Raw genomic sequence first — 14,517 nt, forward strand, 5'->3', positions numbered from 1 at the left:
GCCTGCTGAGTAGCTCCAGCGTTTTGTGTGAGACAGATACATGATCCCCTTCAATAAGCTCATAAATAAGACAGAGGAGCAGAAATAGGCCATTTGGCCCATCGAGGCTGCTCTGCCATTCAGTCATGGCTGATCCTTTTTTCGCCTCCTCCAGCCCACTCCCCGTAACCTTTGATACCATGTCCAATCAAGAACCTATCAAGCTCTGCCTTAGATCATAGTGATTGTCATACTTTATTGATCCCGGGGGAAATTGGCTTTCGTTACAGTTGCACCATAAATAATTAAATAGTAATAAAACCATAAATAATTAAATAGTAATATGTAAATTATGCCAGGAAATAAGTCCAGGATCAGCCTATTGGCTCAGGGTATCTGACCCTCCAAGGGAGGAGTTGTAAAGTTTGATGGCCACAGGCAGGAATGACTTTCTATGACGCTCTGTGTTGCATCTCGGTGGAATGAGTCTCTGTCTGAATGTACTCCTGTGCCCAACCAGTCCATTATGTAGTGGATGGGAGACATTGTCCAAGATGGCATGCAACTTGGACAGCATACCCAACGACCTGGCCTCCACAACTGCCTGTGGTAACAAACTCCACAAATTCACTACCCTTTGGCTAAAGAAATTTCTCCTCATCTCTGTTTTGAAAGGGCAACCCTCTATCCTGAGGCTGTTCCCTCTTGTCCTAGACTCCCCCACCATGGGAAACATCCTTTCCACATCTACTCTGTCTAGGTCTTTCAATATTTGAAAGGTTTCAATGAGCTCCTCCCTCATCATTCTGAATTCCTGCAAGTATAGGCCCAGAGCTATCAAACGTTCCTCGCATGGTGACCTTTTCATTCCCAGAATCATTCTTGTGAACCTGCTCCGAACCCTCTCCAATGCCAGCACATCTTTTCTTAGATGAGGAGCCCATTCTCCTAACCTGTCTAAGTCTTTCTGCAGCCTACCCGTTTCCCCAACCCTACCTGCCCAGTATGTGCAGGAACTGGAAGGATACGGACACTGAGTGGGTAGAAGGGATCAGTTTTGCTGGACATTTGATTACTAATTTAGTCAGTAACAACATTACGGGCTGAAGGGCCTGATCCTGTGGCATACCCTCTACATGCTACAGAGTACTGCACGGTCAAAGACACGATCATTCAAAGGATGTGCTGGCACTCGAGAGGGTCCAGAGGAGGCTCATTAGAATGACCCGGACAATGAAGTGGTAAACGTATGAGGAGCATTTGATGGCTCTGGGCCTATACTTGCTGGCGTTTGAATGGCGGGAGGTGGGGGGTGGAATCTCATTGAAAGCTACCAAATATTGAAAGACGTAGACGGAGTGGAGGTGGAGGGAATATTTTCAATAGTTGGAGAGTCTAGGACCAGAGGGCACAGCCTCAGAACAGAGGAATGTCCCTTTAGAACAGAGATGAGGAATTTCTTTAGCTAGTGGGTGGCGAATCCGTGGAATTCATTGCCAGAGATGGCTGTAGAGGCCAAGTTACCGAGTATATTTAAAGCGGAGGTTAATAGGTTCTTGATTAGTAAGGCATCCAAGGTTACGGGGAGAAGGCAGGAGAATGGGGTTGAGAGGGAAAACAAATCAGGCAAAATCAAATGGCAGAGCAGACTCGATGGGCTGAATGGCCGACCTCTGCTCCTATGTCTTGTGGTTTCTCAGATTATCAGGAGCCCTGTCTACCTATAAACAATTAACCTGCACCCTTTCAGAGATCATCGGGGAATTTGTCATATTTACCGCAAGGAAAATGTTCCGGAAAACAGAATGCCAGCGGGTTTGCTGCAGAAGATTTGTCTCTCCTTGTGTTTCCTGCTCAGTGCCTCCATGGTGCCTGGCTTTTAATTCACATCAGCAGGGCGATGTGCAGGGTTCATCTAATCACTTTAGGGGATGTGCACTGTTTCCGATTAGATTGCAGCTGATTCTCTGATTAAACAGGTCATGGACTAGCGATTTGTAGGCAGGCTATTTTTATCTACACTTCATCCTAGCATAAACCTGATCCCCTTGAATAAAAAGGTCAAGAGTCTGACAGCATGGAGTAGGACCCCAACAAGATGCAGGAACCTTCTGCCCTTTCCAGCCCACACTGCGGGTCCCTGGCCCCCCTCTGGTCCAGCTGAAACCACCAGATGTTCCAGCTGACAAGAGATTCTACAGATGCTGGGAATCCAAAGTAACAAACTCAAAATACTATGAATAAACAGTCGTCGTTTCAGGCAGAGATCCTTCATCAGGATTGGAAAGGAAGGGGGATACAAACACCAAAATAAAAAGGTGGGGGGGGAGAAGGAGGACTTGCTGGAAATGATAGGTGAAGCCAGGTGGCTGGGAAGGAATCTGATAGGAGAGGAGAGTGGACCATAGGAGAAAGGCAAGAAGGGGGGCACCAGGGGGAGGAGACAGGCAAGTGAAGAGAAGGGCAAAGAGGCCAGAGTGGGAAAGGGAGGGGGAATTTTTTTTTTACTGAAGGAGAATCAATGTTCATGACATCAGGTTGGAGGCTACCCAGATGGAATGAGGAGTTGCTCCTCCACCCTGAGGGTGCCCTCATTGTGAGGAAAGAGGAAGCTGTGGACCAACATGTTGGAACAAGAATGGGGATAGGAATTAAAATGGTTGGCCACTCTGAAATTCCGCTTTTGGCTGATGGCGTGGAAGTGCTCAACACTGTGTGCACAGGATTGTAGTAATAACAGGGACTCCAGTGGACTGAAACCAACGGGGCATGAGGTAGCTCAACCATCAGTTTGAATTGCATTTCTCCAGCAGCTTATTACCTCTTACAAGTGTGCACACATGCAATGAGTGACTGGTGGACAAAAGGGCATCAAAGAATCCAATCGGCCACTTGACGATCCACAATCCCAATGCCTTGCCTTTAAATGATTGTGACTGGCATTATTTGAAGGAGGAAGGTTGGCAAACATCTAACATCTTTGCCTGCAGTGTGTTTCTGAACCTCTAGTCCTTCTGAACAGAGGAAATTTACCAGGATGCTGCCCGGACTAGACAGCATGTGTTATGAAGCTGGATTCAACGAGCTCGGGCTTTTTTCTTTGAAACAAGGAGGATAAGAGGTGATTTGATAGTGGTGTACAAGATGATAAGAGGCACAGATCAAATGGACAACCAGAGACATTTTCTCAGGCTGGAAATGGCTCATACAAGGGGTTATAATTTTTAAGGCGATTGGAGGAAAATATAAACTTCACCATGGACAGATCCAAACCCGGCTTTGAAAGGAGGAGGGTTGGGCATAGATTTAGATTAGATTAGATTCAACTTTATTGTCATTGTGCCAAGTACAGATACAAAGCCAATGAAATGTAGTTAGCAACTGACCAGAAATGCAAAGAACAGTGTTATTTACAAAATAACCACGAATAAAAAGTAAGTGCTACAGCACACAAATATAAAAGTACTGAGGCAGTCCAATATGGGTGCCATACTGCTTAGCTTTGTGATGTGAAGTTCGGTAGGGTCACAGCCTCAGGGAAGAAGCTCTTCCTGTGCCTGCTGGTGCAGGAGCGGAGGCTCCTGTAGCGCCTACCGGATGGGAGGAGAGTAAAAAGTCCGTGGTTAGGGTGAGATGCAGCCTTGATAATGCTTTTCACCCTGCCCAGGCAACGTTTATGGTAGATGTTCTCAATGGTGGGCAGTTTTCACAACACGCTGGACTGCTTTGCGGTCCGATATGGGACAATTGCCATACCACACTGAGATGCAGTTGGTGAGTATGTTCTCAATGGTACAGTGGTAAAAGTCCGACAGTATCCTGGGACAGAGGTGAGCTTTCTTGATGCTCCGCAGGAAATAAAGGCACTGTTGCACCTTTTTGATCAGAATGGTGGAGTTCAGGGACCAGGTGAGATCCTTGGAAATGTGGACACCAAGGAACTTGAAACTTGATACAGCAACCCCATCGTGTAAAAATCCAGAGCTACAGAAGCTCCAAAGACCTCATCACTAGGAGAGGAAGGATCTTCAAAGATGGCCCACACCCGGTGACAACTTGAAAGACTGGCCCAGGACAGAGGAACATGATGAGCTGCTGTTGGTGACCTGTCGGTAGCCCCCGAAGGGGTGATGAGCTTTGAGAGGAGGTGTCAGAAATAAGTTTTTAAAAAACGCAGGGTGGTGGATGTGTGGATTGCCCTGCCGGAGGTGGTGGCAGAGGCAGATGCTTCAGGGATATTTCAGAGTCTTTAGATAGAATGAATGATAGAAAAATGGTGAACTATATCAGAGGGAAGGGTTGGATAGATCTTGGAGTATGTTAAAAGGTCAGCACAAGTTTTTGGACTGAAGTGCTGTAGCGTTTTATGTTTATACACCAGCTCAATAGAGAGGTTATTGCTGCAAGGGGAAGATCACACATCGAGACCTGACAACCCTTCTCATCATTTCACCACCAGCATCTAGTTGGATTTAAATTCTATTACTGAGTTGGAGCTTAGAAGGAATGGAATAAGGGAAAGGCAAAGCTTAAGCACACTAATCAGCTTAACTGGTAAAGTGATTTCTAATTAATTACTTATTAGAGTAAATCAGGAATGGAACATCTCTCTGTTCCACTGGGGACAGTCTGAGTCCCACCTTCACCAGAAAGACTAAAATCATGACATTGTCCTTTCATCAGCCATGGTCAACGAGATGTTGGAGCGAAGGGTCTGAAACCCCTCAGCATTATATTGCACCACAGTCTAATCGTATATGTCGCAAATCCCAGTCTAACAACATTAAGGGGCTTAAGGATGAAGGAAAGAAGCAGAGCCTTTATTACCTGGATTCATCATCGCGAGCGATCAGCAAGGACATGTGGCTGGATGCTGAGGCGGTGCGCAGGATGTCCACAGCCCTGTAAAAGACCACAAACAGTTCACTTTAAGCACATGGCTTTATGGAGCTCACGGCCTGGGCAGCTCCAGACTGTGTTACTCTGCCTCAGAAAGAGCTCTCTGTACAACTATCTCAAACCAGTCGAGCAACCTCTCTCCTGGGCTAATCCGGACCAGCAACAATTCATTTTAAGCACATGTCCAACTTGTCTGTACTAGAACATAGAACAGTACTGCACAGGCATGCTGTTGGGCGTAAGCAATAAAACACCTAACTAACCTATAAACACACGAGGTTCTGCAGATGCTAGATTGCCAGAGGAACGCACACAAAATGCGAGAGGCACTCAGCCGTTCAGGCAGCATCTATGATTCAGGCCGAGATCCTTCATCAGGACTGGAAAGGAAAGAGGGAAGATGCCAGATTGTGGTGGTGGGGAAGGGGGGAGGAGCATAAGCTGGCAGGTGATAGGTGAAGCCAGTTGGGTGGGGGAGGGGATAAAGTAAGCTGGGAGGTGATAGGTGGAAAAGGGCTGGAGAAAAAGGAATCTGATAGGGCAAGAGAGTGGGCCATGGGAAAATGGGAAGGAGGTGGGGCACCAGGGGGAGGTGATAGGCAAATGAGAAGTGAAAAGGCAAGAAGGGGACCAGAGTGGGGAATTGAAAAGGGAAGGAAAAGGGAGGAAAATTGCTGAAAGTTGGAGAAATCAATGTTCACATCATCAGTTCACAGGCTACGCAGACAGAATATGACACGTTGCGGAGAATGATGTGCTGGATGTGGAGACTCACAGGGTAGAAGGGGAGGACAAGAGGAACACCATCCCCATTTACGCAGCAGGAAGACAGGGTGAGGGAGGATGTTTGGGAAATGGAGACGTGGATGAGGGCAGCATCAATGGTGGAGGAAGGGAAACCTGTTTTTTTGAAGAAGGAGGACATCTCAGATTTTCTGGAAAGCAAAGCCTTGTCTTGGGAACAGATGCGAAGGAGACGAAGGAATTGAGAAAAGGGAATAGCATTTTTACAGGACCACACACAAAATGCTGGAGGAACTCAGCAGGCCAGGCAGCATCTGTGGAAAAAAGTACAGTTGACATTTTGGCCCGAAATCCTTCGGCAGGACTGAAGGACATCGGCCCAAAACGAAGACTGTACTTTTTTCCCACAGATGCTGCCTGGCCTGCTGAGTTCCTCCAGCATTTTGTGTGTGTTACTCAGGTTCCCAGCACCTGCAGGTTTTCTCTTGTTTAGCATTTTTACAGGAGACAGATTGGGAAGAGGTATAGTCAAGATAGCCATAGTGGTCGGTAGTTTTTAAAAGATATCGGTAAACAATTTGTTTCCAGAGATGGAGACAGATCAAGAAAGGGAAAAGAGGCATCAGAAAAGGACCAAGTGAATTCAAGGGCAGGGTGGAAGTTGTTGGTGAAGTGCAGGGAGAGTTGGGGAGCATTACCAGACAAGGATTGAAACATGGACTGTTCCACATAGCCAATGAGACAGACATAGCTGGGGCACATGCGAGTGCCCATAAGTACCCCTTGAACATAGGGTTGCCAACTGTCCCGTATTTGCCGGGACATCCCGTATATTGGGCTAAATTGGTTTGTCCCAAACGGGACCGCCCTTGTCCCATATTTCCCCCGCCAAGGTACAGCCTTCCTATGAAACCGTTCGTAAGCCAAAATGACGTAAAGCGCAGAAGCAATTACCGTTAATTTATATGGGAAAAATTTTTGAGCGCTCCCAGACCCAAAAAATAACCTGCCAAATCATACCAATAACACATAAAACCTATAATAACAAGCAGGAATGATATGATAAATACACAGCCTATATAAAGTAGAAATAATGTATGTACAGTGTATCATAATTGGGAACATTAAACCAAAACCGATATGTAGAAAAAAAATCGGTACGTACACGCATGCGCACACAGGTGGCCACGCAAGGCTTCATGGTCATGCTGGTCTTTCTCGGGGTAAACACAAGTGTCCTGTATTTGACTGCTACTTTTGTCCCTTATTTGGGAGTGAGAAAGTTGGCAACCCTACCCTTGAGTGGGAGAAAGTGGGAGGAGCCGAAGGATAAATGGCTGAGCGTGAGGGCCAGTTTTGCCAGACAATGGAGGATAGTGGTGAAGTGGAACTGGTCAGGTCTGTTGCCATGAAAGAAGCGGAGGGTTTTAAGGCCTTCTTGATTGAGGATGGAGCTGTTTAGGGACTGGACATCCATGGTGAAAATGAGGCAATCAGGGCTAGGGAATTGAAAATTGTTGAGGAGATCGAGAGAGCATGAGAAGTGTTGTGGATTTTTTAGTAGGTGGGAAGAGATTGAACCCAGTGGGATAAAATGAAGTTGAGATATGCAGACACAAGTTCAGTGGGGCCAGAACCGGTGGGCCTATTGGATAACCAGGCTTGTGGATCTTGGGTAGGAGGTAGAAACACATAGCGCAGGGTAAGGGAACTATGACGTTGATGGCAATTGATGGGAGATCTCCAGAGCCAATGAGGATGGTGATTATGTCGGAGAAATGCCCTGATGGTGCTGAGTGGGGTCCTTTTCAAGGGGTAGGAATGGGGAGGTGTCTGAGAGTTGCTACCTGGCTTCAACAAGGTAAAGGTCAGTCCACCACACCACAACAGCACCCCCTTTGTCTGCGGGTCTGATGGTGAGGTTGGGACTGGTGCAGAGAGAGTGTGGAGGGCAGTGCATTCAGAGAACTAAACTGATCCCTTCTGCCTGCACAATGTCCATGTCCCTCTATTCCCCGCATATTCATGTGCCTACCCAAGGACCTCTTGTACGACTCTTCCCCACCACCTCAGGTAGTACAACCCAAACATTTACCACTGTGTAAAAAATCCTGCCCCACCCATCTCCTCTGAAATTACCCCCTCAATTTAAATTCATGCCCTCTGGTATTAGACATTTCAACCTTGGGAAAAAGATACAGGTTTTTTACTCTACTTATGACTCCCATAACCTTATAAAGGTCTATCACAAGGAGTCCTGGCCTGTAGTCCACAGACCCCTGGGTTAATGGTATGGCTTAGGGGCGTAAAAATGGTTGGGAACTCCTACTCCATCAGATCTCCTCTCAGCCTCCACCGCTTCAGAGAAAACAACCCCAGTTTATCCAGCCTCTCCCTGTAGCTCGTGCCCTCTAATCCAGGCAACATCCTGGTGAATCTCTTCTGCACCCTCTCTAATCCAGGCAGCATCCTGGTGAATCTCCTCTGCACCCTCTCTGATCCAGGCAGCATCCTGGTGAATCTCCTCTGCACCCTCTCTGATCCAGGCAGCATCCTGGTGAATCTCCTCGGCACCTTCTCTAATCCAGGCAGCATCCTGGTGAATCTCCTCTGCACCCTCTCTTATCCAGGCAGCATCCTGGTGAATCTCCTCTGCACCCTCTCTAATCCAGGCAGCATCCTGGTGAATATCCTCTGCACCCTCTCTGATCCAGGCAGCATCCTGGTGAAATTCCTCTGCACCCTCTCTGATCCAGGCAGCATCCTGGTGAATCTTCTCTGCACCCTCTCTGATCCAGGCTGCATCCTGGTGAATTTCCTCTGCACCCTCTCTGATCCAGGCAGCATCCTGGTGAATCTCCTCTGCACCCTCTCTAATCCAGGCAGCATCCTGGTGAATCTCCTCTGCACCCTCTCTAATCCAGGCAGCATCCTGGTAAATCTCCTCTGCTCCCTCTCTGATCCAGGCAGCATCCTGGTGAATCTCCTCTGCACCCTCTCTGATCCAGGCAGCATCCTGGTGAATCTCCTCTGCACCTTCTCTGATCCAGGCAGCATCCTGGTGAATCTCCTCTGCACCCTCTCTAATCCAGGCAGCATCCTGGTGATTTCCTCTGCACCCTCTCTAATCCAGGCAGCATCCTGGTGAATCTCCTCTGCACCCTCTCTAATCCAGGCAGCATCCTGGTGAATCTCCTCTGCACCCTCTCTAATCCAGGCAGCATCCTGGTGAATCTCCTCTGCACCCTCTCTAATCCAGGCAGCATCCTGGTGAATCTCCTCTGCACCCTCTCTGATCCAGGCAGCATCCTGGTGAATTTCCTCTGCACCCTCTCTGATCCAGGCAGCATCCTGGTGAATTTCCTCTGCACCCTCTCTGATCCAGGCAGCATCCTGGTAAATCTCCTCTGCACCCTCTCTGATCCAGGCAGCATCCTGGTGAATCTCCTCTGCACCCTCTCTAATCCAGGCAGCATCCTGGTGAATCTCCTCTGCACCCTCTCTGATCCAGGCTGCATCCTGGTGAATCTCCTCTGCACCCTCTCTAATCCAGGCAGCATCCTGGTGAATCTCCTCTGCACCCTCTCTGATCCAGGCAGCATCCTGGTGAATCTCCTCTGCACCCTCTCTAATCCAGGCAGCATCCTGGTGAATCTCCTCTGCACCCTCTCTAATCCAGGCAGCATCCTGGTGAATCTCCTCTGCACCCTCTCTAATCCAGGCAGCATCCTGGTGAATCTCCTCTGCACCCTCTCTGATCCAGGCAGCATCCTGGTGAATCTCCTCTGCACCTTCTCTGATCCAGGCAGCATCCTGGTGAATCTCCTCTGCACCCTCTCTAATCCAGGCAGCATCCTGGTGAATCTCCTCTGCACCCTCTCTAATCCAGGCTGCATCCTGGTGAATCTCCTCTGCACCCTCTCTAATCCAGGCAGCATCCTGGTAAATCTCCTCTGCACCCTCTCTAATCCAGGCAGCATCCTGGTAAATCTCCTCTGCTCCCTCTCTAATCCAGGCAGCATCCTAGTGAATCTCCTCTGCACCCTCTCTGATCCAGGCAGCATCCTGGTGAATCTCCTCTGCATCCTCTCTGATCCAGGCAGCATCCTGGTGAATCTCTTCTGCACCCCATCTAAGATCTCTACATTCCTTCCTGTAACAGGGGAAGTCAGGACAGAATGCAGAACGCAGAAGGTTGCGGACTCAGAAAGTTCCATCACAGCACAACCCTCCTTGCCATCGAGGGCATCTTCAAAGGACGGTGACTCAAGAAAGCAGCATCCATTGTTAAAGATCCTCCCCAGCTGGGACATTAGGGAGAAGATACAGGAACCTGAAGACCCGCACTCCACATTTTAGGAACAGTTTCTTCCACCCCACCACCAGATTTCTGAATGGTCTACTAACATTACTCAACTGTCATGGGTGACCACTTTTAAAACATTCCAAAATCAGACTGGTCAAGACGACAGGTTTGAGGAGTGTCTCGGAGCAGAGTGGCAGAAAGGGGTCCCACAGAGACCGTGGAGAGGGGTTTGGAGGGGGTCCCACAGTCCGGTCAGAGAGGGTACTCAAGTGCGAGCACTTGCTCAAATGGCAAGGACCACGTCCACTTGCACAGTGAAAATGAGCGCTGGAGCGCCACGACCAAGGGGATTAATTGGGGAACACGACCGAGGGAACAGTTAGTCAGCACCATTGATGCCCCACAGAAAACATCCCATCTGGATGCACCGCGGCTTTGTACGGCAATGACTCGGTCTGCGACGGCAAGAGAGTTGTGGATACGGCTCAGCACATCACAGAAACCAGCCACCCCTCCGTGGATTCTGCCTCAGTATGCAGCCAGCATAATATTACCCCCCACCCATCCCAGACATTCTGGAGGGGAAGGGACAGGCCCCACAGAGCCGGTGGGGAGGAAACCACTGACCCCATGGAGAGGCTCTCAAAATTGGTGGCCATGCCAGCCTCAGGTGGAGACAGGGACATTACTGCTTGGCACCAGACCACATACCTTTCGTTCGTAACTCCAGCCAGGTCCTCTCCATTCACCTCCAAGATCAAGTCACCAGGCTGCAGTCGACCTGAAACAGAGGCAGAGATTAGATCCAAGAAGATCGAAAGATTAGCTTCATTTGTCAAGTGTACACCTTGTAGCTATACCCTCTCACAGGGAAAGCTTCGGGAGTAAACCCCGAGGAAAGGTCCAGAGCTGGAGACCTCAAGGCAGTCCTACATTGAGTTTAACATTGACTGTCAACTCCTGCAACGCCACTGGTGCCAGACTGTATCGATCTTTGCCATTCCTGTGTGGCAGAGGGTGGAGCTTGCTGCACGGACAACAGTTTGACCATATTGTACTGCCCAGGCTAGTGCAGACAGTTGGGACACAGGCCCGACAGAGGAGCCAGTCCAACCTCATGGCCCTCCCCCACTCCACTGGGCTGCTCTCGCACCAGGCAGGGCTGCCCGCACTGGAATGGCCATGTGTGCTGCCCCGCGCTGGCTGAGGTGAGAGGTGGCAGAGTAGCCCAGCAGTTTGCTGAGCAGGATTGAGTCCAAGATCCGCAAGGTAATGCTGCAGCTCTACAAAACCCTGGTTAGACCACACCGAGTATTGTATTCCGTTCTGATCACCTCTCTATAGAACAGACGTGGAAGCTTTAGAGGGAGATTTACCAAGATGCTGACTGGATTAGAGAGCATGTCGTATGAGGACAGGTTGAGTGAGCTACAGCTATTCTCTGAAGTGATGGCGGGTGAGAGGTGACTTGATAGAGGTACACAAGATGATAAGAGGCATAGATTGAGTGAATCAGAGGCTTTTACTCAGGAAGGGTACTGCTAATATCAGGGGCATAATTTTAAGTGGATGGCAGGGTGGAGATGCATCTCTACCAAAGGAGGTGTAGGGCACTCCTTCTCCGCTGGCCTGCAGGTCACCCTCGGGCAAGGTGTAGCACCTGCTTAGCCCCCCGATCAGGGTCACGTGAAGTCATGGGTGCAGGTGGTGGATAGTTGAATGAACAGCTGGTGCATATCACAAGTCACAGTTATGCCACCAATGAAACCAGGCAGACAATCTCTGAAGAGTATTGATAATGGCTGGGGTCACCCGTCTCTACACACACAGCCTAGAAAGCAGCAATGGCAATCCACTTCTGTAGAAAAATTTGCCGAAAACAATCATGGTCATGAGACCATGATCACTCATGTCACACCACACGGCACATGATGATGACGATGATAATTTTAAGGTGATCGTTGGAAGGTATTGGGGAGATGTTAAAGATAAGTTTTGTAGAGTGGTAGGTGCAAGGAATATCCTGCTGGGGTGGTGGTAGAGGCAGATACATTGGAGTTTCATAAATCCCTTCGATGGGCACATGGATGACAGAAAAATGGAGGGCTATGTGGCAGGGAAGGGTTAGATTGATGTTAGAGTAGGTGTGGGCTGAAGGGTCTGTACTTCACTGTTCTATAAAATACAGCAGTAGACATTGTATGCTTACCATCGCTTGCTGCTATTCCACTCTGCAAAATACGCTTAACGTAAATTCCACACGCCTCACCGGTTTGTTCTTTAAACCCGCCAATAACTTTAATACCTAAAACAGAGAAAAGAATTATGTATCAATTCTGTGTTGGCACTGCAACTTCCTGAGTCGCAGCTTGCGGCTTCTAGATGTCACTATTCCAACTGATCCAGTCGGCCTCCTTTTACTCTCTGTGAACGTGACCTCATCCGGACGTTTGCACACAGTGGCATAGCAGTTAGCGTAACAGGGATCAATTTCCACTGCTGCCCAGGAGTTTGAACGCTCTCCCCGTGACTGCTTGGCTTTCCTCCCGCATTCCAAAGACATAGGGGTAGGGTCAGTGAGCTGTGGGCATGCTCTGTTGGCCCCGAAGTGTGGCGACACTCGCGGGCTGCTCCTCAGACTGTATTGGTCATTAACACAAATGTCACATTTGGCGGGAGGAGAAGATGGCAGCGCGACGCAGCGCGCGCAGCTCTCCGGTGAAATGATATCGTATTTGTAAGTAGGACGCCATGCACAATTCTGATTTGATGAAGACAGATGTGAGAAGCACGGAGGAACATCTGGAGAAACTTCTGAAATGCCCAGTTTGCTGCCGCTACGACTGTGCGATCGAGAATCTCTGGAGGGAAGGCCCCAAAATCCTCGGCTTTGTCTGCTGCTGGCGGCCAGGGCCGGGGTCGAAGCGCTCGACAGAGATGGTGCTCGGTATCGGAGGGCTGGTCGGAGGCTCAAAGTTTTCGGACGACTCAGAATCGGACTGTGGTCGGGCATGGCAGGGAGAGTTTTCTTCCTTCTCCCGTCTGCATGAGATGTGGGACTTTTGAGAGACTTTGAATTTTTTTACCGTGCCCACGGCCTGTTCTTCATCAAGTTATGGTATTGCTTGCACTGTTGTAACTATATGTTATAATTATATGGTTTTTGTCAGTTTTTCAGTCTTGGTCTGTCCTGTGTTTCTGTGCTATCACACCGGAGGAATAGTGTATCATTTCTTAATGCATGCATTACTAAATGACAATAAAAGGTGACTGCGTGTCCTCATAATCTAATCTAATCTAATCTAATTTCACTGTATGTTTGGATAACTTGTACAAACAGCGCTAATCTTTAACTTGTATCTTTATTTGTGTCGCCTCATCTTTGTAATGTCAGTCTGTAACGTGGGAGTCAGTGTAAAATGCGATATCAACATTGCTGTTTCTGACACACAACTGTCACAGTTTGCAGTGAGGGAGAGGTGCAGTGTAATTGGTCACACAAGTCTAACTGGAAGGATGGCATAGTAGCACAGTTTCAGCCTAACACTATTCTAGCACCAGAATGTGTGGTGAAACCCGCCCTCCTCCGCCCAGCAAATCCTTGATGGTTCATGCAAATGTCACATTTCACTGCATGTGTCCATATGGATGTGATAAATAAATCTGAACTTCCACAGGGCTTCAAAAGTAAACGAAATGCAGAGCAACACAGCAGGTCAGGCAGCATCTATGGAGAAGAATACATAGTTGGGCTGAAACCCTTCATCAGGACTGGAAAGGAAGGGGGAAGAAGCCAGAATAAGGTTGGGCAGGGGGGTGGAAGGAGTACAAGCTGGCAGGTGATGGGTGAGACCAGGTGAGGGGCAAGGTGGATGGGTAGTGGGGGGGGGGTGAAGTGAGAAGCTGGCAGGTGATGGGTGAGACCAGGTGAGGGGCAAGGTGGATGGGTAGTGGGGGGGGGTGAAGTGAGAAGCTGGCAGGTGATAGATGAGACCAGGTGAGGGGGAAGGTGGGTGGGTAATGGGGGGGGGAATGTAGTGAGAAGCTGGCAGGTGATAGGTGAGACCAGGTGAGGGGGAAGGTGGGTGGGTAATGGGGGGGGGAATGTACTGAGAAGCTGGCAGGTGATAGGTGAGACCAGGTGAGGGGGAAGGTGGGTGGGTAATGGGGGGGGGAATGTAGTGAGAAGCTGGCAGGTGATAGGTGGAAGAGATAAAGAGCTGAAGGAATTTAATAGGAGGGGGCAGTGGACCAAGGGAGAAAGAAAGAGGGCAACCAGAGGGAGGTGACGGGTAGGTGAGGAGAGAAGGGGTGAAAAGGGAGCAAGAAAGGGAAATGGAAAAAGTAAGAAAGGGTAAGGGAGAAATTACAGGAAGTCAGAGAAATCAGCGTTGATGCTGTCAGATTGGAGACTACGTAGACAGGATACGAGGTGTTGCTCCTTCAAACGGAGTTCGGCCTCATCATGGCAGTAGAGATGGCTATGGACAGACATGTCAGAATGGGCGGGGGCGGCCACCGGGAGATCCTGCCTTTTGCAGTGGACGGAGGGTGGTGCTCAACAAAACAGTGTCCCGATCCGGGAGGGG

At 49.0% G+C, this 14,517-nt stretch overlaps 1 protein-coding gene across 1 annotated transcript in view; it reads right to left on the bottom strand.

Annotated features, from left to right (window-relative positions):
- The window catches only part of stxbp4 (syntaxin binding protein 4), a 144,056-nt gene that overhangs the window by 122,171 nt on the left and 7,368 nt on the right, over nt 1–14,517 (bottom strand). The window contains 3 exon segments of the mRNA XM_063030683.1: nt 4,807–4,881; nt 10,640–10,709; nt 12,138–12,233. Coding sequence (XP_062886753.1) covers nt 4,807–4,881; nt 10,640–10,709; nt 12,138–12,233 — 241 coding nt within the window.

This window comes from Mobula hypostoma, chromosome 22 (assembly GCF_963921235.1).
Source record: "Mobula hypostoma chromosome 22, sMobHyp1.1, whole genome shotgun sequence".
In the NCBI taxonomy this organism is placed as follows: domain Eukaryota; kingdom Metazoa; phylum Chordata; class Chondrichthyes; order Myliobatiformes; family Myliobatidae; genus Mobula; species Mobula hypostoma.